Source organism: Camelina sativa, chromosome 20, assembly GCF_030686135.1.
Source record: "Camelina sativa cultivar CO46 ecotype springtype chromosome 20, ASM3068613v1".
In the NCBI taxonomy this organism is placed as follows: Eukaryota; Viridiplantae; Streptophyta; class Magnoliopsida; order Brassicales; family Brassicaceae; genus Camelina; species Camelina sativa.
Genome location: NC_141899.1, coordinates 6,310,589 through 6,332,194, shown reverse-complemented (window position 1 = coordinate 6,332,194; position 21,606 = coordinate 6,310,589). Strand labels below are relative to the sequence as shown.

The window sequence follows — 21,606 nt, the reverse complement described above, 5'->3', positions numbered from 1 at the left end:
GGAAAATTAAAAAAAAAAAAAAAAAAGGTACGAATCAAATTCCCCTTTCTTTTTTATTTCTTTCTTTCTTTTTCGGGTTACGTGACTCCCCCAATTTTTTTAATCAAAGCTTTGGGTATTTTCAATTATGCTTAAACAGAATCAACGATTGTTTTTAAAACAAATTTCTGTGACGATTCTACCAAGAAAAAAGAAAAGAATGAATGAACATTTTAGTTTACTCAAGAGTTAGAAATTAGAAACAACTAAAAGTCAAAATTTTCTTCCAAAACAATGGATTAGGAATAGCATCATTCATTTGTTGTTAGTCACCGACTTTGTTGGCGTTTAGCTTTTGTGGAAGGGCCAAAGTTTAACAAGACGTTCGAGCACGGCGGCGCTTTTCGAGAAGTAACCCGAGAAACCTGCTGGAATTGACGGCGGAGGGAAATCCTCAGCCGGCATTGCAAATGGACGTATCATCTTCTCCATTGTCTCCAGTGTCAAACACGAACCAACCTCTTGAAGCCTCTCTGGTCCCATTATCGGTAGTGTGTGTTCCCTGAGCAACGATTCTGCTTCCTCGTCCTTCTTCTGATGTAATTAAAAGTAACAAAACATAAACAATAAGGCACTTGTTTTTTAGTAATCGGGACTGGTGCCCAAACCATCAACAAAAGGGTCTAGTCATTGCTCTTTACCTCTAAGGGAGACAAATCTGCGCCACGGCTAAATGTTAACTCGATTCTGAATCGTTTCGGGTCTTCTAGAGATAGCTGCAGGCAACAAATTTTACGTTTCAATGTCTGGATTCAGGCACGAGTGAACATTACAACAACTTGAAAGGAAGAATGAGAGAGAAGAGGCAGGTGGATTGTAAACCTCAGTGTTCTCAAACAGTCTTAGAACAACATAGCTCATGTAATCAAGTTCTTTGGTTTTACATAGACGTTCCAATGCGCTTTGGCAGACCAGACTTTCTTCTCCTTGAAGAGATTCGTCGAGGTTACAATACCGTAACACGTTCACCAGAGAATGAATATGTGATTCCTGTCAATAGTTACATGGCAGAAAGTCATCAGGTCATAATTCAGAGTCTAACTCTTCAGAATTTCAAGAGTCGCATGGAAAATGTCAAAATAATTTTCCATATTTTGTCCAGCCGGATGGTTGCATGTAGCAGGGGAATAAGGAACTTGTAAGAAAGAGAGAAAAAATGGAAGAAGGAACTCACAGAAGTGAAGTAAAGGCGTGTCCTCACATGACGTTCAGGTGTCATGACATTTGCATACCTGAAAAGGAACACAATTAAACAATAAACTTAAGATAGACGATCAAGATATATGATGCCAATTATAATGTAGAAGATAGTTTTTTGTTACTTTGGATCTAGTCGGTACTTGGTTTCTTTATCCTCATCATCATCTTTATTCTCTCCAGTGCTAGGCCGCCTCAACTCATCGCTTTTAATGAAAAGTTTTGGTTGACTATATCTATCCTCTTTTCTCGACGAATACAGTGACACAGACACTTGTTCTTGGCTGTTCTTCAATTCAGCAACACTCATGGCCTCTTCCCGAGTATTCCTCAAGTCAATGAGGATTTTACCCAGCAGGCGCCGTGCAATCTTTATTAGAATACAAAAAAACACATACATATATGGTAAGCTGTGAGTTCATCTAAAAAAACCATGGACCCTCGAGGAATTTCAAAGAGGAAAACAATTCTTTTAAACAAATTGAGGAACCCACACCTTTGAACCGATTTTCAGTTTTTGTTGAGGATTGATCCCATACTCATTTGGGATTACACCATCTGCAAGTAACTGCAACCACATAACACATAAATGGCCCTAATCAATACAGTCCAAGATCGAAACGCAAAACAGAGATGTACAATAGAAAAGGCACATAAAGAATCTGGAAATCTAAGACGCATTGGCTAGTAGTAGTGACTTAAAACTGTCTCAGAAAGACAACTGGATGAGAAAGTTTCTCCGAGAAACTACAGCCTTTTATTCAGCTCGTACCTGCGCAACTTTGAAGAGTTCGTCCAGTCCTTGTAGATCGAGATGAGAATTATGTAACAGGTCATACCTGGTGTTTGACAACAAATTGTACAATATTCAGAATGGAGCAACTAAAGCTGGGATCAATCTAGATAGACACTAAAATATCAATATAATAGAATGAAACACATAGCTTACTTGCATGAATCATAAACATCAGGAATCTGTGTGATGTCATACCGGCTGCATTTAACTCCAACGATCAGTGACACTCATGAAACCCATACAGAGAATAAAATGCATATGGCCAAACACTTACTCTCTTCTTTCGTTGTAGAGATCCCTTTCGAGTTTTCTCCACCGAGCAAACATCAAAAGGAACCCTTCACTACCACAAGGTAATCCAGCAGCAATCCGACCAACGTCAATGTTTGACTTGCCAAGGGCCTTGGCTTGGTCATATGGAGGGACTACATCATAAGCGCTAGGCTCAGTGAGATTCTCATGTTCATCTTTTGCAAGTAGCCTCACTTGTTCAGTCACTCTTTTAGCTAATTTTACCTATATATGTAAAAAGTAAACAAATAAGTAACGTTGAGTACATATTTTGTTCTCTCCATTAATAGTTTTTCTTTCGCCAAGTAGTGAAAACGACATTCCATATTAGCACATAATACTAGTAAAAAATGGAACAAAAATGCAGCTAGAAAATGTAAACGATACTGATAATGGCTTGTAGCATAAAGGCAATTCAGAAAACAGATAGAAACCCCACTATTCGGTTTTCAAGATACTAATAGACTAAGGCTAAGGTCGGAAAAACATGTGCATACTAGTTCAGGTAGGTGCTCATCAGCGTGAGGAGGAAGTCCAGCCCCATCAGTCATCCAAGGTAATTCAGAAGAGACATAATCATGTACCATCTTTGAGCCAGCGGTTATGATCTCATTCAGTTGAGCCTGCAGGCAAGTGGGAAAGCAATTCAAAACTGTAAACAATTACACATGATTGTTATGAACATATGAGAATAGAATTCATCCTAGTTTTCGAAAATGAAAGGCCTCTATTTAGCCCCTTTGGAAAGAAAATTTTCGGTGTCTTAGAAACATATCCAATCTAGAAAATCATTTATGCCACTACTAGTTGATGCTTCTAACTAGTACCAATACATCCTTTCCTTCGTCTCATTTCTGCTGAAGCCACAATCAAGATATCATAAAGAGAGGAACAAACCTTAGCTGTTTCCATTTCACTGCTTGCATTATCAAGACCATCCAACATGGAAGAGTCCTTACTAACCAGAGAAACCTAGAGAAAAAAGATAAGACATTTAATGAGTATGACATTGCCAAGTACTATACTAGCTTCGTAAAAGAAAATGGCAAACCAGGATTGGGGTAAGCTGTCCTTCTAGGTCAAGCAGGCCTTTAGCAAAAGCAGCTGCAGACATCTGCAAACAGTGCAATTACATTCATATTTTGATCTGAGGAACTCTATCATATCTCAGTGCAACCGATAAGTAAATATCTGACTGCTCTATGGTCAACATCACTACTAAATCAGCACAAATTTGTACCTGAACACGTCCTTCGTCAGAGCTGTAAATTTTAAGGTCATGACGGTATGTACTATGGAGACGGAGCAAACCAGTACCTTCACCTGAAAGCATATCCCCTATTTTCATAAACCACTCAAAAACAAATATATATTGATCGACACAACTACAATGGACTGTTTCAAAAAAATTATATAAGACATGGAAGGTATAATACGAACTGATTGAACAAATAAAAGCTGATCAAGTGTCATCACCTGGATACATATTGTTTCGAAAGTATCTACCAAGTTCTTCGGCCTGTGATGAAAAAATAAGCACACAACAAAAAAATCAGAGAAAACTTTATCAACCGCCTTCACTGGTGTTAGATATCCTTACATTAATTAACTACCCCTCCATTACCACTACCACTACTGAACTTGCACCGTTCTGCTGCCAAATAATAGAATTACCTGCTTTCTACCAGCATGAGTTAGAACACCTCCATATTTCAGAACCATAAGAGCTTCCACTGGGCGTTCCTCCTCACCTTCACCATCACCTTTTGGTACGTTTACCCATTTCAACGGCTTCAATTGAACCTTCCTGTATATGCCAGAGAAATGACCACCCTGCACGTTTTACACATCTATAACATGAGACTGAGTTTGCACGGAAAATTCAGTTCCCAACATTCCAAAAGAATAGCTGTTACTGTACAGTTAACTGCAAGGATTATATTCAATAGAACGATATATGACTGCATATAGGATGCAGGGCTCAGAGAAAAGAACAGAAAGAAAAAAATTCATTAAGGCTCACAACCTCTTCAAGAACGGCTTTTACTTGCCGAAGCTTGTCAGCATGTTCAAGGTCTTCTGCATCACTATCACTTTCACCTGATCTAAACATCAAACATAAATACAGTAAGGTAGTTGCCAGATTTAAATTTGTACTCATGAATTACATCACTAGTTAATGAAGCATATTAGTCAATAGAGAATAAGCTTCAATGGGAGAATCATAAACAAAATTCGTCTTCAGCAAAGGAATTTATAACAACTATAATGGTAACATATGAAAGGCACTATTAGGTCACTGCTAATTGGTTGAATTACTTAGGGACACACCTCGCTGGAAAATATATCACTGAATATCAAAATGAAGTTAGTTCATTCATTCAAGTTAAATTTATTTCAATTCATCCACGAAAGGCTTGAATCCAATGGTTCTTTTAATCAGTAAAGAAATTTGTCTCCCCGAGTACCACTCAGGAAAAGAAAGGCTTAGGACTGTAAGCATAACTCAAGTCATAAGATCATTATCAGGGGTCTACCTTGTACGAGGAATTAACATTCTCGTGGCATCCAATAAATCTTGCAATTGGACGGCAGTTTTAAGTTTTGTCTGCAGAAATTTTTAAAATATATATATATATATATATATATATATATAGCATAAGAAAATTAGTACAGGCAGGACGAAGTTGAAAGTGTAAAAGCCCGAGCCTCTCACCTCAGTTCTTGGTTTTCCTCCATTGTACTTCAACATCAGGTTTAACAGTTTCTCTTCTGTAACTTTTAGTTTCACTTTCTGCTTGGGGGTTCTATCACCGCTGTCAAGAGAAGTAAAACACAACTCAGGGCCTAGGTGAACAGAGAGTTAAGAGAGGATAGGTATTCATATGCTAAAACATACTGACGAACAACAGCAATGACACAGCGTAGCTCCTCTGACTGCCCAAAAGTTCCAATGATGCCACTTCCTTGGCGAGTTAGACCTTCGTTAGGTTGGACAGGTTCGTTGATTTTCCATGGTAGAATGGGAGGAATTGTTGAAGAAAGATGGGGAGCCTTTGCATCCAAAAACATTTTCCGCAGCACACAAGCAGCATCGTCGTAATACCTTACAGGTAAAAAGATCTGGTGACATTTCTGATTAAGAATCCAATTGAATACAAACTGAGAGTTCCAAAAGTGGATATACAATGACACAGTGTTTATATGAGCTCTGCCTCTGCTAGCTTATAGCCAAAATGTATGTTTTACAGAAGGCAAAAGATGCTGCTCAAAAGCTGTAGAATTGAAATTTGCGAAGATATAACTGGAACAATAGTCAGAACGCAGAAGGAAAATAGAACCCCAGATTAGTGTCTTACTTATAGGAGTTCTTCACAAAACTCCATCCATTTACGTCACAAACATATGAACTTCCCTCAGACCTTAGCAGATCAAAACCGCAAACCTGCAGACATGAAAAAATTCCGTAAATCTACAAGAATATCTTCAACTTTGCAGGCAATAAAATCTGTGTATACTTGTCTTTCTATAAGAGAATATATTATATCGTGATACCAAGCATTTGGTCTGAAACAAAGCATAAGCAATAGAGAGATTAGTTAGAGTATCGACTAGCACTAAGTAATCGTTCCTTCTAATTAATTACACTGGAGCAAGACGTTAACACTGATTCTATTGTGGAAGAGCACATGGAGGAGTGCATTTAAAACGATTTCAATGGTAACACACATTTTAGCTCCTTAATCTAAGCGTTATGAGAGAGATTCAGGCACATCTCCTTATTACTGTTGCGTAGATTAAATTATGAGACAATAGAACTCTGCAAGACACAATGAGAGCCAAATAACTGGATTCACCACATACCGCTTGCCTAAATGCAATGCAAACTTCTCTCGCCATTTGCTTTTCAGCAGGTGTAAGCAAAACTGGATATCTGACCTGTTCAATACAATAACAATTCCTGGTCAAAGTTTGAACATCACCATTCTTTACCTTCACAAAGGATAGGCTACGATTCTTCTTTACAATTAACAGCCAATGGTACCCTGTTCACCATAGCTCCATTGTTCAAGAAAGAGGAGCCATGTATTTCGTATGTGAAATGGTTTGGTAATGATCGGAAGACTTACTTCCTTCCCATCTGGGTTTCTCATTACTACACCATCAACAACCGGTGACTTTCTTGCTTCAGCATGGGCATATTCGGGACCCACAGTGTAGACCTGTATTTCAAAGTAGACTGTCAGTCGAAAACTTCTTAATGCCATGCTTGAACCATTACACAAACAAACAGGTCAGCAGAACAGACTAGGGACATAAACACAGCAATTTTCTAAATTTAGGAGACCTAGATACCAACAGGAGCATAAAGACGCATTGCAAGGTTTAAACTTTAAAGATAGGTTAATAAGCTTGGCCATAGATTTTACAAAAGTTCGTTTATCTAGATGGCAGCACATCACAACCTTGACATCAGTTCCCCCAGTAGGCATAAACTCCTCATATATATAAGAACCTTCCCTCCTTACTCTTCTCACATCAGGATGAAATTCACTTGATCGATTTCCAACCTAAAACAAAAACTTGGGTCAGAGAGATATTAGATATTACATTGCTAATAACAGGAATGTGCCACATATTGTTACAATGAATTTTAACTAAACAGCTCAATCCTAGAATAGCCAAGTTCTACAGAAAGACATTGAGTAGTGAAAGAGCCAACTACAGTAATCTGCCACGGGTTTTCTACACAATTACATTAGATCAATTTCAATCCAAGGGAAGTCAATTTCTGCAGAAACAAGCAGTACCTTACGAAACAATTCTTTCATGCCTCCACCTGCGGAGCTAGGGTAGTATATCATTATACTATGGTCATCGCCTTTACAAGCATAAAGAATATCAATTATTAGTAGACAAGAAAAAAGAAAAATCCGAAAAACTATTGGGATCAAGGCTGATAGCTGCAAAACTGGCAAAGAAAACATAAAAGACTACATTTCTTGAATGAGTAACAAGCACTCAGCCCATTAAGATTTGCTATTTACATACCGCACGTTACAGAGAGAAGACTACACTACAATCTAGACAAAATGTAAAAAAAGATTTTACCTAATACCCTAAAAGTAAGAATATTTCAGTGACACAGAATCAAGCTTATATTTTTAGTCTATGGGTAGTATAAGAACGTTTCAGGCCAAAACAGCAAAGAAAGAGAGATCAAAGATTCGAAAAGAGAAGCTCACCATTGACGGGCTTTTCCACAAATGGCTTCCAAAATCGTTCACCATTAACCTCAACAAAATCTTCTTCCTCGACAAAATAATCAAGGTCTTCGTCTGGTACATTTCTATTGACACAGGCATATCTAGGAACTGGGATACCATACATCTCAAGATGCTATAGATGCACAAAAATAAAAAACATTATTAATTAAGGAGAAAGTATGTAGCTCTTCTTTTATAATGAACCACGGAATTCTGTATGAGTATGAGACATGAAAAGATAAATGACATGGCGATTAGAAATGAACTCTCATGCAGACAAAAATGCATACCTCATACACTTTTCGGCGGTCATGAAGAAGATATTGCGGATCCAGTTCATTAACTAAAAAGGGCCTGGATCATATATAGAAATTTGAAAAGGCAACCTCAAAAGTCAGACTCAATTTATTTACTGAACTATCAACAAAAGTAAAAAAAAAAGGTAGAACTCACTTTCTTAAAGAAGAATATGCTTGAACTTTCTCAAGAGGATATCCAGAAGAATGGAAAGCAATCAAACAATCACAAATCGGCCAACTGAAATAAGTAAAGTCCCTGGTGAATTTTTTGTGGTCCAAGAATATATAACTTGTACTTTGATAATCATTAACTACACTTTCTCCTAATAAACTAATCGAGAAAAAAATGTCACAAATCCATGCATCACGTGATTTAAATACGATGAAACCACAAGCAAAAACCCAAAAATGAAATCGCTATTCAGAAACTTACCTTTCTACTGGGTCTTCAAGTATAACCTTATCCCCAAAATGTATGATCTAGTCATAAAGTGGCAAGAAAAGGTCCATGAGATGACAAATAATTAAAGAATTGACCATAGAATCCACAGAGACAACAACTTGGGGAAAGATTAGCTAGAAAAACATCTTGTAATCAAATTAGAGGCAAGTCTAATCAAAAGGTATATATTCTCCAAGTGGGAGAACAAACTACTACAGGTCCAAATCACCAAAATCAAATCCAGAAAGTGAAAACTACCTCAAATTCGCCAAAGGAGTGTATCCTGTCCATAATTTGTTCCATGGGAGCTGAGAAAACCTACAAATCCACACGATAAAATCTCTATAAGCGAGACAACAGAGTGAAATAAAGTAAAAAAAACCTCACCGGAGTAACAGATTCAATCAAAATCATTCGCAGTCTCTCTGTTCGTCGGAGCAACCAAAAAAAAACGCGAAATACAAAGCACAACGAAAGGAAAGAAAACCTCGGGGCCGCATTTCACCTTCTTTTCCATGACGCAGACTCCAATCGTTATCTTCTTATCAACACCACCAGCTCCTTCTTCCACCCCCATTCTCCTCTCTCTCCCAGATACGTACGGTACGGCACCTCAATTTTACAAAACGACGTTGTCTCGTTTCTCCGTCTGAAATCGTGAGATTCACAAAAAAAAAACGCAACGAAAATTTCGTAAAACAGAGACTAAATCGCTTGGGTTTCGAGAAATCTAGGAATCATGGCCGCGACTAAGATAGGATCAGAGAGAGAGAGAGATAAGAAGAGAAACAGGTAGAGCATAACATGAGAGAGCAATGCGAGATCTCGCAAAGGAGAGAAAAAGTCGAGGAGAGACGTTACTTGGGGAAACGATGATCACAAGCAGAGAGAGCTTAGCGATAGTGCGGTAATGGGCACGAGGACAGAGAGAGAAGATTCAGGCGTCAGGAGCGTTTGCTTTGAATCGAATTAAAAATTTATTCAATTACTAATGTGATTTTGAATCGAATTAAAAATTTATTCAATTACTAATGTGATTAAGCATTACTATATAGATTTTTTTGGCTTGTCATTAAATTAAAAAATTAGGTTTATTAATAATTTAATTAGTCACCGACCCACACCACTAGACAATACTACTTGAAAAGTATTTAATTAGTGGATGGTATACATAATAAATATCAACACTGCTTGTTTTAGGAAGTTCTAGTAATTGTGTGATTATGATTATGTACCCACTATTAAATTCATAAAGTCGCTAGTATTCACAATGTCTGTAATGAGTGGGTCAATAAAACGAAATAGTCCACGTGTACCCTATCAGAGCAAGCAAATGATAGAAAGAGCAAATGTGTTATAGCAAACAAAAAAAAGAGAGTTAATATTTTTAATTGTGTTTTTATAAGCTAAAGACATTTGTCTGTTGGTCGAAGCTAAATTATATAACTGTGTTGACACCTGGTTCGTCCACTAATTATTGTAAAAAAAAAAATTACAAAAGTATAAAATCTCGAAAATATTGGAAAGCAAATGATAATAATGTATATAGAAGAAGAAAAAAATGTATATAGAAGTTATTAAAAGTAAGGTGCACAAAAAAAAAAAATATTAAAAGTAAATAGGATCTTAGGGTATTCAAAAGGATACATTTTTTGTATAATTTGTGATTTCAATTTGATTAGGAGATGATCTAAAGTAGAATTTTGGATAACCTTCTCTCAACTCGTCTCTGTTTACCAACTCAACTCTTCTTAACCATCCCAATAGCTTGCATGAAGTTTTCCACTTAACAAAAACTTGCATACAGAGTTCATATCTTCTGACCAACTAGAAAAAAAGTATGTTGACAAACAATTAAGAAAAATCATCAGCCTTCAAGTAACTATTTTGATATTCCTTAGACTTTATGGTATACTCGTACCATATACATAAAGGGAAAATTCCCAAAAAAAACATTAACTATTTAATATTTGCCAGAAAAAATATGATTTTTTTTCTTTGCCAGAAAAATACACAGACTATTTTTTAGTTGATAAAAAATACACGAATTATTATTTTTTTCTAGTTTCTCCTCGTCTCCGTTACGACCGTTAACGGTATTGTGACGGCGTTACTATTTTTGAAAAAAAATCCAAAAAAAAACACAAACTATTTATTTATTGTCAGAAAAATACATGAACTTTTTTTTCTTTGCCTAAAAAATACATAATTTTTCATTTCTTATTTTTCCATTAACAATGTTAGAGATCATAACTCATAACTTTCTCTGCTCTCTTGAACTTCATTCAAGTTTTCACTACTATTTAGAATAACTAAAATAAGAACAAAAATACACAATTAGATTAATCGATTTTCAAATTTCTCAATTAGTGTTGTTTTTGGATTTATTCTAACTTTACAAATTTTGAAACTTCATCAACATTTCTCTAAAATTTTATGAGATCTCCACTTTTGTATAAATTTCAAAAAATATGCATCTCTTTAGTTTAGTACTTTTTATGATGTTTATAGGCAGTGTAAATCAGCAAATGGGCTGGTGTACGCAAACTTGATCGAGATCGTAGATTATAGCCATTTTGTGGGACATCAACTCTTGTAATCTAACCAGATTCACCATTTAATTATGCAAAAACAATACTAATTGAGAAATTTGGAAATCGATTAATCTAATTGTGTATTTTTGTTCTTGAATTTAGTTATCATAAATAGTAGTGAAAACTTGTATGCAGTTCAAGAGAGCAGAAAAGTTATGAGTTCTGATCTCTAACATTGTTAATGGAAAAATAAGAAATGAAAAATTATGTATTTTTCAGGCAAAGAAAAAAAGTTCATGTATTTTTCTGGCAACAAATAAATAGTTTGTGTTTTTTCTGGAATTTTTTCGAAAATAGTAATGCTGTCACAATGCCGTTAACGGTCGTAACGGAGACGAGGAGAAACTAGAAAAAAATAATAGTTCGTATATTTTTTATCAACTAAAAAATAGTCTGCGTATTTTTCTGACAACGAAAAAAATTCATGTTTTTTTCTGGCAACTATTTATATATTAAATAGTTGGTGTTTTTTTTTTCCAACTCGTCACTAATACTATCACAGTTCACAACCCAATGCTTAAAGAGTCTGTTTCCCTTTATAGATGGCTTGATGTAAAATTTTCATCTGAAACTGTTTCCCTTTAGTAGATTGCTTGATGTATATTTTTTTTTCAGTGAAACATTGATATGTAAAAATGTTGATAATTATAGAAAATTCTACTTATGCAGTCGTAGAAATATTTTATTTTTATTATTTAAAAATAAACAATTCATAATATAATATAGTAATAATAAATCCCCGCTTCGCTCTGTTCTCTATAAATAGGTAAGGTACTCTGTTTCAATCTTTCTTTCTTCCGCACACTCATGAAACAAACAGAAAGAAGAAAAGAAACAAAAAAACTCCGATGACGCCTAACAAACTCGTTTGGTTCTTGATAACCACATCAGTCATCATCTTGATGATATTGCAAGGCTCCTCCGGCGTAAAACAAGGCTATAAGAGCGAAGTATGCGCCGTTTGCAAGCACCATCGCCGTCGTTGCGCACCGGACTGTATCTTTCGTGCTTATTTTCCGGCGGATCGGCATCAAGATTTCAGAAACGTTCACCGTCTATTCGGCCTCAGTAATGTCAAACATATGCTCGGACGAATGACTCCGGAGCTACGAGGAGATGGAATCAAATCGATTATATACGAAGCCAACCTGTGGTCTCGTTTTCCCGGCCAGGGCTGCCCCCAACTCATTCGCCTCCTCCAAAATCAAATCGCACTCCTCACCGCTGAACTTGGTCGTACCCGTACTCAAATCACCGCCCGCGCTGCCGCATCTAATCCATCCGCCGCTGTCGTATCCAATACAAGCGCCGCTTTCTTCTATCCACCCGCCGCCAACTTCTTTTATCCCCCCACCGCCAACTTCTTTGATCCCGCTGCCTTCAACTTCTTTACTCCCACCACCGCCGTCGAGTCGGAACTGATAAATCATTCTCCAAACCTCGTGGCAAACAACGAGAGAGCACTTCCCGTTAGCGATGATGGCACGATCGATTTCTTGACCGGCGGAGGGCAATGTTGTAATATCGCATACGAGGAGGAGTGTGTGACGGAGCCTGAGACGAGTGCTACTGCTAACAACAACGACGTCCAACAGAGTATTCCCATTCTGAACAACCTCGGTTCGAGACCCGGTCCTGCGGATGACTTTGATTTTGTTGCTGGTCTTGAAGCGTCCGGTGGTGCTCCTCCTAACGACGTCCAACAGAGTATTCCCAATCCGAACACTCTCGGTTCGAGTCCCGGTCCTCTGGATGACTTTGATTTTGTTGCTAGTCTTGAAGCGTCCGGTGGTGCTCCTCCTAACGACGATCCCCTGAGAGAGTTTCATTTTGGCTTTACTGATGCGGAAAGATCTTTCTTTGGAATTCAAGATTCCGGCGACAAGTGGTACGTTTTCCGATTTCCTCACTTTATTAATTATATGAGTTTTTTTGGGCAAGAACTTTTTTAATTATATGGTTAAAACTTGAAATAAGCGTAAATTATCTTAACACAATAACATAAGTTTTTAAATAAAAAAATATCATATCCTTTTTTTTCAACTTGATTCATTGGTTATGTAGAGTTCTATAATTCAAAGACCCAAAAAAAAGAAAGTAAAGTTTCATAATTTTATAATATAAAAATTAGGATTGTATATTCAGATCATAGTGTCAATGACTATTTGGAATGGCTAATTCTCATTAAATTTAAAGCATCGTTAAAATTTAAAATGTATTGTATATGGAGTATCTGATTACTGTTTTATTTTTCAGTTGGTAGTTGCCAACAGTTTAAAATCTTTATTTGATTAGTCTAAAGAGTAATAGACCATATATAATAAATAGTATTGCTTGCATTAAGAGGAAGAATTCGTGGGACCATTTGGACTAAAATGGCATATACCACTTTATACTAATTTGTATATAAATTAAAAAATACACGTTAAACGATACCATATTCTATTAAATTTGTACTAATGCTGCTATTTCTTTTTGATTATTAATCAACAGTGGCAGTGCAGATAAATCTTCGACCAAGGATGATGATGACTTCCCATTTCCGTAAATCTTTCCACTTTGGGGGATTAACCAGTCTCTCATGTAGGAGTTCTTACTAAATTTCTTAATCTTCTTGTAGGCTTTTCTCCAATATGTAGATAAAATAAAACTATTCTTTACTATACGAAAAGTAATAAAAAAAAAAAAAAAGTTTTTGTTTTTCTATATAGTTTCTGCAGTTACTTTACTTTTTCGTTTCAATATCTTTTGGTGGTTTTTAGACTTTAAATAGTTCTGTTACGTGTATGATTTATCGAGGCAAACAAATCGTTTCAGTATAAACGCGAACACTTACAAAAATAGCAAATTACCAAAAGCAATTTCTATAGTTTGGGATATGATATGATGGCAATAAGATGCATTTGATTTGTTCGATATATTTATCAGTTCTTTGAATCATCCCATTTCGTTGCTATTTTACAGGGCTTTCATACTAAATTCTAAAGCCCATTAATCAAACCTTGCGTGTTTAAGGGATTAAGCATCACTGATTTAGTTATCAAAAATAGTCAATAACTTGAATGGAAACAGAATCAACTTTGAAAAGACCAATTTAATGCTCTTTCATTAATTTAAAACCCTTTCCATACTCCTACTAAAGACAGTACAGTATTATTTTTAGTTTTTAAGCATCAATTGTATTTACCCTCTAACGAATTTTAACTATTCTAAATGTTAAAAATTGTTTCCAATAATATAAATATATCTTTCATAAGAAGAAACTTTGACTTGAATGTAAAAAAATTAATCAGATAAAAGAAAAATATTTACATACTGGATACAATTGTATTAAATTTTGTAGATAAAACATGATATATTGAAATATTGTTTGTATCCAGATAATAAATTAAAATCACATTCCTTAAAAAAAGGGTAAAATTCAGAACTATTACATAGAGAAAAGCACGTATAAAAAAAATACTGTGGAAACAAATACTATAAAATATTTGTGTTTTTCGCAGAATGTGGAAACAAAAACAAACAAAAAAAATACTGTGGAAAACAAATTTTCGTTTTGGGCAGATGTGGAAACAAAGAAAATGTTTATTTAATAAGAAGGAAGATTGAATTGAACATACAAAAAGAACAGACCAACAAACAAACAAAAACACACCATTCAATCCTTTCTTCTTCATCTTCGCCATTTCGTAATTCGTACACTTCACTCCCCCAACTCTCTCTCTCTCTCTACCACCCACCACAAACCACTGTGAAGATTCGTAAAGAAGCATCGATCTAGAGAGAGAGAGATTGTTCCGTAAATTGATGAAAAAGCTACTATCGAAGATGAAGAAATTGAAGAGCTATTACATGCAAGTTCGTCACCAGCAACAATCACTAGACCGGAGATGGATTCTTCCATTAGCGATTGGATCCGTTTGTTCTCTCTTCCTCTTATTACTAACAAACTTAGCTTCTTCCTCTAGTCAAACTCGTTTGATTCCTTTCTCAGTCTACGGGTTTAGATCCTCCTCCGTCTTCGTCGAATCCAAGATTAATCCAGTATCCGTCTCCGTCTCCCTCTCCGTCTCTCCTCCTCCACCGCCTCGTCTCGCTTACCTGATCTCCGGCTCTTCCGGTGACGGTCAGATGCTTAAACGAACTTTGCTGGCGCTTTACCATCCGAACAACCAGTACGTTGTTCATCTCGATCGGGAATCTTCTCCGGCGGAACGGTTAGATCTAAGTTGTTTCGTAGCGAATCAAACTCTGTTTCGAAGATTTTCAAATGTTCGGATGATTGTTAAAGCTAATTTCGTTACGTATCGTGGTCCGACTATGGTTGCTAATACACTTCACGCTGCTGCGATTTTGCTTCGTGAAGGTGGTGATTGGGATTGGTTTATCAATCTCAGTGCTTCTGATTATCCTCTCGTCACTCAAGATGGTACAACAAATTTTTTTTAGCTTAATACTGATTCAAACTCTGTTTTATTTAGTCTCAAAACTTGAATTCGATTTCCAGATCTGTTGCATACGTTTTCGTATCTCCCTCGGGATCTTAATTTCATCGATCATACGAGCAACATTGGCTGGAAAGAGTAAGTGTAGCTACGAAACTAATACTATACATTTCGTTTTTGACAAGTTTTTTTTAATGAGGAAAACAAAAACTTGTAGGTCTCATCGAGCGAAGCCGATAATTATTGATCCTGGTTTGTATATGTCAAAGAAATCAGATGTTTTCTGGGTTTCACAGAAGAGAAGTATGCCTACAGCTTTCAAACTCTTCACAGGTGTGTGATTCCTTTTTTAGGTTTATGAACATTTTAGGATCTTTTTTTGTGTAAACAATTGATGTGATAATAATGGTTTATACTATATAGGATCTGCGTGGATGATGTTATCTAGACCATTTGTGGATTATTTCATATGGGGATGGGACAATCTTCCTCGGATTGTATTAATGTACTATGCGAACTTCCTCTCTTCACCAGAAGGCTACTTCCACACTGTGATCTGCAACGCTCGTGAGTTTACGAACACAACAGTGAACGGTGACCTGCATTTTATCTCATGGGACAATCCTCCGAAGCAACATCCTCACCATCTCACACTCGATGATTTCCAGAGAATGGTGGACAGTAACGCTCCTTTCGCTAGGAAATTCCGTAGAGATGAGCCTGTGCTCGATAAGATTGATTCTGAACTCTTGTCTCGGAGTCACGGGATGGTCACTCCTGGTGGTTGGTGTATTGGTACGAGGGAAAACGGAAGCGATCCGTGTACGGAGATTGGTGATACTTCCGTTATTAAACCTGGTCTTGGAGCTAAACGTGTCGAGAAACTCATAACCTATTTGTTATCAACTGAGAATTTCAGACCACGGCAATGCAGGTAATATGGCAAATTAGACTTTTTTGTCATAGAAGATGGCTACGTGGTTTTTTTTCTTTACACAAATGGAGTGCGTGACGATGATGAATCAATACTTTGATTGTTGTATAGAGAGATTTTTGTAATTTCTTCTTTTGGGAAAGCGCCGAAATTTGCGTGAAGAAAAAAAATATAATTGAATTTGTTTTATATTACCGACTTAAATCAAAGTTGGACCTTTCCCTGCTTCTCATATCCTACTTTATAGGTTTGTCACATATTAGTCATGTCCTTTGTTATTATTTTTCATGATGAAATAACCAGACTAAAAACAGGTGTCTCATTGATATTATTGCTAATTAATTGATTTGCTACATGATTCACTAACTCACATTGATATTTGTTGTTAAAAAAATTATAGATACACCCATGTGACTAAGGGCAAAAAATACATGAGAGGGTCTATTGATGGTCACTACTCATTCCATGTGACTGACTAGAGGCGAATTAGCAAATACTATTTGGTTTCAACTTGACTTTATCAAATGTTTTGGAAGATAGATACTACTATTTCAGATTATATATTACTTCTGCTCTGTATATTTTTATTCTCATATATTCTACATGGAAAAAGAAAAAAATTATTCAAAAAGGTGACATGTGAATTTTATACAAAAAAAAAATCACTAAAGCAGAAGCCATAAGCTTATCAAATATATATATAAGAAAAATGTCACAGAATATATAAACTACTACTATGGCATATTGTTGCAGTACATATTTCATATCGGGAAAAATATCAATTAAATTATGAACTTACACAAAAACACCAATTAAACTCTGAACTTTTCCTAAGGCCATTTAAATTATCTAATTTCGTTGCCAATTCTAATTAAACATCAAATTTTACTAAAAACACCAAAATACACATCGCGCAAAAGTGGATAACCGAGCAACTAACCTTCGTTTAACACCCGTTAACATCTGTTAGATTAACTCGTTAGAATAAAACGACGTCATTTTGTTCCTGAATCTTATTCAAATGCAAAACCTAATCTCCAAATTCAAATTACAAAACCCTAAAATCCGAAATCGATTTCTCAAATTCGACTTTATTGTACTCAAATTCTTCTTCTTCTTCTTCACGATTTTGAGATATGAGTTGCAATTCTGGACAATCAAATTGTGAGAACAGAGGATGGGATTGTCGTGGTTTTTCGTCAAAGTGTCATTGCAGCTTAGATTTTGCCATCTACACATCGAGTATGAACCAGAACCCAGGAAAACAGGATTTCGTGTTTATTTAGAGAATTATGGATTAGAGAGTGAAGTGATTTGGGGATTTTTTGGGTTTGTGAAATTAGGGATTAGAGATCGAAGTAATTTGGGGATTTCGAGTTCTTTTTTTTTCTAACGGTTAATCTAACAGATGAAACGGGTATTAAACGGAGGTCAGTTGCTCTGTTACCCAATTTTGTGTGATGTGTATTTTGGCGTTTTTAGTAAAATTTGATGTTTAATTAGAGTTGACAACGAAATAAAATGATTTAAATGGCCTAAGGGAAAGTTCAGGGTTTAATTGGTATTTTTGCGTAAGTTCATGATTTAATTGACATTTTTCCCATTCCATATTTGCTAATCAACTGATAGGGTAACAAAAAAAACAAAAACCCAAAAAAAATTTTAAAAAAAGAAAAAAAACAGAGGAATACTTAAATAAGGCCTAACTTCGGCCTTTAGAAGCCCATTATAGTATTTTTATAGGCCCAAATAAGCTACGAAGAGATAGACATTCCATTTTTGGCCGCCTTTATTTATATCTTCTTCGCCATACACGTTGAGATTTTGCTCTACACATTCGTAGCCTCACATAGGTCACAACGCTTCATCGGATCTGCCTAGAATTTTCTTGTGTATGTAAGTGTTGCTTCTCGATTCTACTCTCATTTCAAAGATCTGACTTGATTTGTTTCCCTTTCCCTGTAATCTCTCTCTAATTACTTATCTTTTGTTTATCCCGGTAGCAATCATGAATCGGACTGGTGATTTAAGTGTAACTTCAAACGTGCAGTGAGTTCGCTTTTCAATTTTCATCGTAACTTTGTTGTTCTATTTCTCTTTCAAAGTCTTTTAAATGTATATGGGTTTCCCTTCAACTAGTTGGTTCTTGACAAAACAACGGGGTTAATTAGGTTTCCTAGTCTTGAATATTTTGTTGTTCATCGTACGTGGGTTGTTTTGAGGCGTAATGATGAATAATAAATTGATATCTACTTTGTTTAAATGGTATTTATAACGTTCTCAGAACATGCGAGTGACACTCTATGAGTCCTTCTTTTGGCTCTTGTGGTTTTCTTGATGTGCATCTATCAGAACATGTTTGTTGGTATTTGGGTTAATTATATGGATTTAAGTAAATTGTTTTGGTAACTAGAGCTTGTTTGCTACAGGCATGTAAGAACAAGCACATATAGTCAAGCTAGGTTATTCGTTCTGGAAGTGGAAGAGACGTTTCATGATGAAAAGGACAAATTTGAAACCTTCCTTAACATAGTGAAAGAGTGGAAACAAGGGTAAGATCTTGATTTTTATGATTTTTTTCTTTTCTTTTCTGTCTGTGATTGATGTGAATGTATTTTGTTTAGAATCAAATATTTCAAACTAATTAAACCTGGTGATCTTTCTTATAGAAGGAGAGACATGCCTAATTATGCTACTTTCGTTGCTCGAGCGAAGCAGTTGTTTAATGGACACAATAACTTAATCATCAGATTTAACACCTTTTTGCTACGTGAGCATCGAATATCTCTTGAGGATGAGAATGACAGTGAGGAAGAATGCTCAGTTATGTCAACCGCAACAGACTATTGAAATTTCTGGTCATGCAAGGGCACATATGCATACATGCGTTTTCACAAATGGTGACACCAAAAATCTCTAAATTACTCTCTCTCTCTCTCTCTCTCTCTCTCTCTCTCTCTCTCTCTCTCTCTCTCTCTCTCTCTCTCTCTCTCTCTCTCTCTTTTGACTATATTTAAGTTTGATTTTTTTTTCTCCATCTTCTTAAATTTCACTTAAATTTTCTCATAGATATGATTTTAATCAACATCCTTACAAATAGGAATGCACCATTACTTATCTAACTGATCTGTATATAACTGAGTTAATTCAGTACTACATATAACTACTTCGGTTCAGGTGATATTAATTATGTAGGTGATAAAATATCATGTTGATCAAGATTAAATATTACTTCTGCTCTGAATAATTTTATTGTTAAAGATTGAAATCTGAAGAACATGTGAAAAAATATTCAAAAAGTCATCATAGCAGAAGCAACAACCTTATCAAATAAGTATACAGTAAAAGTGTCACAAAATATATATACGAATGTGTAATTCCAATGGCATATTGTTGAAGTATATTTGCTCATAAACTGATACCGTTAAAAAAAGAAGAAGTCCAGAATTAAAAAATTAAAAACAAAGCAACAAAACCAGATGAATACCTAAGTAAAGCCTAAAAAGAACACCAAAGCGTTTCCCTAGTGATTCTTTCTAGGGATCTCTTGTTTTTTTTTTTAAATATATTGTTCGTCATGCATGCGTTATGTTTCTGTGATTATGCTCTATTCTCATCCCAAAGTCGCAACGCTATGGACTCTGCCTATTTTTATCTTGAGTATGTACGTATAGTACTGACTCTGATATGGAGGTGTTTCTCTCGATCTGCTCTCATTTCGACGGAGGAACGGTTGGATCTAACTGGTTTTGTGGCGAATCAAACTCTTTTTCAGAGATTTCAAAATGTTCGGATGATTGTTAAGGCTAATTTCGTTACTTATCGTGGTCCGACGACTAATGGTGAATGGCGGCGGCATATTGTTGCAGTACATTATTATTTGCCCACCCATCTGATATTGTAAAAAAGAACAAAACTCAAAACTTAAAATTTTAAAACAAATAAAAAGAGACAGATGAATACTTAAATAAGGCCTAACCTTGGGCCTATTTATAATATTATTATAGGCCCAAATACGCTACGAAGAGATGGCACTATCTTTAGCCGCCTTTATTTATATCTTGTTCGACATACACGTTGAGATTCTGCTCTACACTCACATAGGTCACAACGCTTCATCGGATCTGCCTACATTTTTCTTGCGTATGTAAGTGTTTCTTCTCGTCTCGATTCTGTTATCATTTTAAAGATCTGACTTGATTTGTTTCATTCCCTATCCCTGTAATCTCTCTCTAATTATTAATCTTTTGTTGATCCCGGCAGCCATAATGAATCGGACTGGTGATTCAAGTGTGGCTTCAAACTTACAGTGAGTTCGCTTTTCAATTTTCATCGTAACTTTGTTGTTCTATTTCTCTTTCAAGTCTTTTAAGTTTATATGGGTTTCCCTTCAACTAGTTGGTTCTTGACAAAACAACGGGGTTAGGTTAGGTTTCCTATAGTCTTGAATTGTGTTGTTGACGGGGGTTGTGTATTGTAATTGACGCGAAATGATGAATAATAATTTGATGTCTACTTTGTTTAAAGAGTATTTATAACGTTCTCAGAACATGCGAGTGACACTCTCTGAGTTCTTCTTTTGGCTCTTGTGGTTTTCTTGATGTGCATGTGTCGGAACATGTTGGTCTTTGGGTTATATATGGGTTTAAGTAAGTTGTATTAACTAGAGCTTGTTTGCTACAGGCCTGTAAGAACAAGAACATTAAGTGAAGCTTTGTCATTCGTTCTGGAAGTGCAAGAGACGTTTCGTGATCAAAGTAACAAATATAAAACCTTCCTCAAGATAGTGAAGGACTGGCAAGAAGAGTAAGATCTTGATTTTTATTATTATCTTTTTTTTTTTGTTTCTTTCTGTGTAATTAATTTGAATGCATTTTGTTAAGGATCAAAGATTTCAAACTAATTAAACATGGTGAGCTTTCTTACAGAAAGAGAGAGAACAGGGTTGATTTTCCTGCTATGGTTGCTCGAGTGAAGGAGGTGTTCAATGGACACAAAAACTTAATCATCGGACTTAACGGATTTTTGCTACCTGCGGATAAAATACCTCTTGATGATGAGGATGACAATGAAGAAGAAGGCTCAGTTATGTCCACCGCAAGACACTATTGAAATTTCTGGTCATGAAGGGCACATGCATACATGCTTTTGCACAAATGGCGACATTCAAAATCTTCAAATTAGTCTCTCTCTATTCAGTTCTTGATGGTTTTATCGAGTATGTTGCTTTGTAATCCATGAGGAAACTTTTGACTGTACTAAAGTTTGATTTTTTTTTTTTTCTATCGTCTTAACGTTAACT

General features: G+C 35.8%; 5 protein-coding genes across 12 annotated transcripts; 4 read left to right on the top strand and 1 right to left on the bottom strand.

The window, feature by feature from the left end:
- Positions 1 to 45: 45 nt before the first annotated feature.
- On the bottom strand, positions 46 to 9,443 carry LOC104769747 (inositol hexakisphosphate and diphosphoinositol-pentakisphosphate kinase VIP2-like). 7 transcript variants are annotated; one of them, XM_010494028.3, is made up of 31 exons: positions 9,193 to 9,443; positions 8,837 to 8,980; positions 8,590 to 8,649; positions 8,323 to 8,369; positions 8,044 to 8,127; positions 7,881 to 7,944; positions 7,570 to 7,723; positions 7,135 to 7,205; positions 6,790 to 6,894; positions 6,454 to 6,546; positions 6,188 to 6,262; positions 5,683 to 5,768; positions 5,223 to 5,429; positions 5,040 to 5,139; positions 4,861 to 4,931; positions 4,350 to 4,428; positions 3,998 to 4,156; positions 3,800 to 3,842; positions 3,564 to 3,646; positions 3,375 to 3,437; positions 3,221 to 3,295; positions 2,821 to 2,946; positions 2,307 to 2,548; positions 2,186 to 2,230; positions 2,009 to 2,075; positions 1,733 to 1,804; positions 1,362 to 1,606; positions 1,214 to 1,271; positions 862 to 1,029; positions 681 to 755; positions 46 to 573 (listed from the first exon to the last, which is right to left on the bottom strand). In XM_010494028.3, the coding sequence occupies exons 2-31, from the start codon at positions 8,906 to 8,908 to the stop codon at positions 328 to 330; spliced, it is 3,135 nt and encodes a 1,044-aa protein (XP_010492330.1). In that variant the 5' UTR covers positions 8,909 to 8,980; positions 9,193 to 9,443; the 3' UTR covers positions 46 to 327. The 7 variants fall into 7 exon arrangements, with proteins under 7 accessions (XP_010492330.1, XP_087361601.1, XP_087361600.1 ...); XM_087505475.1 differs by having other exon boundaries at positions 3,564 to 3,661; positions 9,193 to 9,399; XM_087505474.1 differs by having other exon boundaries at positions 3,564 to 3,661; positions 8,819 to 8,980; positions 9,193 to 9,337.
- A 2,310-nt stretch (positions 9,444 to 11,753) lies between these two features.
- On the top strand, positions 11,754 to 13,555 carry LOC147918515 (uncharacterized). The gene is made up of 2 exons (XM_087504968.1): positions 11,754 to 12,813; positions 13,419 to 13,555. The coding sequence occupies exons 1-2, from the start codon at positions 11,774 to 11,776 to the stop codon at positions 13,471 to 13,473; spliced, it is 1,095 nt and encodes a 364-aa protein (XP_087361094.1). The 5' UTR covers positions 11,754 to 11,773; the 3' UTR covers positions 13,474 to 13,555.
- An 876-nt stretch (positions 13,556 to 14,431) lies between these two features.
- Positions 14,432 to 16,493, top strand: LOC104769745 (beta-glucuronosyltransferase GlcAT14B). Its single transcript, XM_010494026.3, has 4 exons — positions 14,432 to 15,354; positions 15,433 to 15,508; positions 15,588 to 15,703; positions 15,794 to 16,493. The coding sequence occupies exons 1-4, from the start codon at positions 14,733 to 14,735 to the stop codon at positions 16,306 to 16,308; spliced, it is 1,329 nt and encodes a 442-aa protein (XP_010492328.1). The 5' UTR covers positions 14,432 to 14,732; the 3' UTR covers positions 16,309 to 16,493.
- Positions 16,494 to 18,061: 1,568 nt separating this feature from the next.
- Positions 18,062 to 19,414, top strand: LOC104769744 (paired amphipathic helix protein Sin3-like 1). Of its 2 annotated transcripts, none has more exons than XM_019242198.2 (4): positions 18,062 to 18,200; positions 18,308 to 18,353; positions 18,734 to 18,856; positions 18,974 to 19,414. In XM_019242198.2, the coding sequence occupies exons 2-4, from the start codon at positions 18,313 to 18,315 to the stop codon at positions 19,152 to 19,154; spliced, it is 345 nt and encodes a 114-aa protein (XP_019097743.1). In that variant the 5' UTR covers positions 18,062 to 18,200; positions 18,308 to 18,312; the 3' UTR covers positions 19,155 to 19,414. The 2 variants fall into 2 exon arrangements, with proteins under 2 accessions (XP_019097743.1, XP_087362670.1); XM_087506544.1 differs by having other exon boundaries at positions 18,122 to 18,196.
- A 918-nt stretch (positions 19,415 to 20,332) lies between these two features.
- On the top strand, positions 20,333 to 21,582 carry LOC104772262 (paired amphipathic helix protein Sin3-like 1). The gene is made up of 4 exons (XM_087503557.1): positions 20,333 to 20,447; positions 20,568 to 20,613; positions 20,988 to 21,110; positions 21,233 to 21,582. The coding sequence occupies exons 1-4, from the start codon at positions 20,333 to 20,335 to the stop codon at positions 21,414 to 21,416; spliced, it is 468 nt and encodes a 155-aa protein (XP_087359683.1). The 3' UTR covers positions 21,417 to 21,582.
- Positions 21,583 to 21,606: the final 24 nt, after the last annotated feature.

What these genes read in the sequence shown, in the direction of transcription:
- LOC104769747 (XM_087505474.1), bottom strand. Translation starts at nt 8,908, where the DNA reads ATGGGGGTGGAAGAAGGAGCTGGTGGTGTTGATAAGAAGATAACGATT. An exon ending in AGGTGAAATGCGGCCCCGAG is followed by an intron (nt 8,650 to 8,818) that starts GTTTTCTTTCCT and finishes GTGGATTTGTAG; the next exon opens with GTTTTCTCAGCTCCCATGGA. An exon ending in CTGGGGGAACTGATGTCAAG is followed by an intron (nt 6,547 to 6,789) that starts GTTGTGATGTGC and finishes TTTGAAATACAG; the next exon opens with GTCTACACTGTGGGTCCCGA.
- LOC147918515 (XM_087504968.1), top strand. Translation starts at nt 11,774, where the DNA reads ATGACGCCTAACAAACTCGTTTGGTTCTTGATAACCACATCAGTCATC. An exon ending in CAAGATTCCGGCGACAAGTG is followed by an intron (nt 12,814 to 13,418) that starts GTACGTTTTCCG and finishes ATTAATCAACAG; the next exon opens with TGGCAGTGCAGATAAATCTT.
- LOC104769745 (XM_010494026.3), top strand. Translation starts at nt 14,733, where the DNA reads ATGAAAAAGCTACTATCGAAGATGAAGAAATTGAAGAGCTATTACATG. An exon ending in TCCTCTCGTCACTCAAGATG is followed by an intron (nt 15,355 to 15,432) that starts GTACAACAAATT and finishes TTCGATTTCCAG; the next exon opens with ATCTGTTGCATACGTTTTCG. An exon ending in AGCTTTCAAACTCTTCACAG is followed by an intron (nt 15,704 to 15,793) that starts GTGTGTGATTCC and finishes TATACTATATAG; the next exon opens with GATCTGCGTGGATGATGTTA.
- LOC104769744 (XM_019242198.2), top strand. Translation starts at nt 18,313, where the DNA reads ATGAATCGGACTGGTGATTTAAGTGTAACTTCAAACGTGCA. An exon ending in AGTGTAACTTCAAACGTGCA is followed by an intron (nt 18,354 to 18,733) that starts GTGAGTTCGCTT and finishes TGTTTGCTACAG; the next exon opens with GCATGTAAGAACAAGCACAT. An exon ending in GTGAAAGAGTGGAAACAAGG is followed by an intron (nt 18,857 to 18,973) that starts GTAAGATCTTGA and finishes TCTTTCTTATAG; the next exon opens with AAGGAGAGACATGCCTAATT.
- LOC104772262 (XM_087503557.1), top strand. Translation starts at nt 20,333, where the DNA reads ATGGCACTATCTTTAGCCGCCTTTATTTATATCTTGTTCGACATACAC. An exon ending in TCTGCCTACATTTTTCTTGC is followed by an intron (nt 20,448 to 20,567) that starts GTATGTAAGTGT and finishes TGATCCCGGCAG; the next exon opens with CCATAATGAATCGGACTGGT. An exon ending in AGTGTGGCTTCAAACTTACA is followed by an intron (nt 20,614 to 20,987) that starts GTGAGTTCGCTT and finishes TGTTTGCTACAG; the next exon opens with GCCTGTAAGAACAAGAACAT.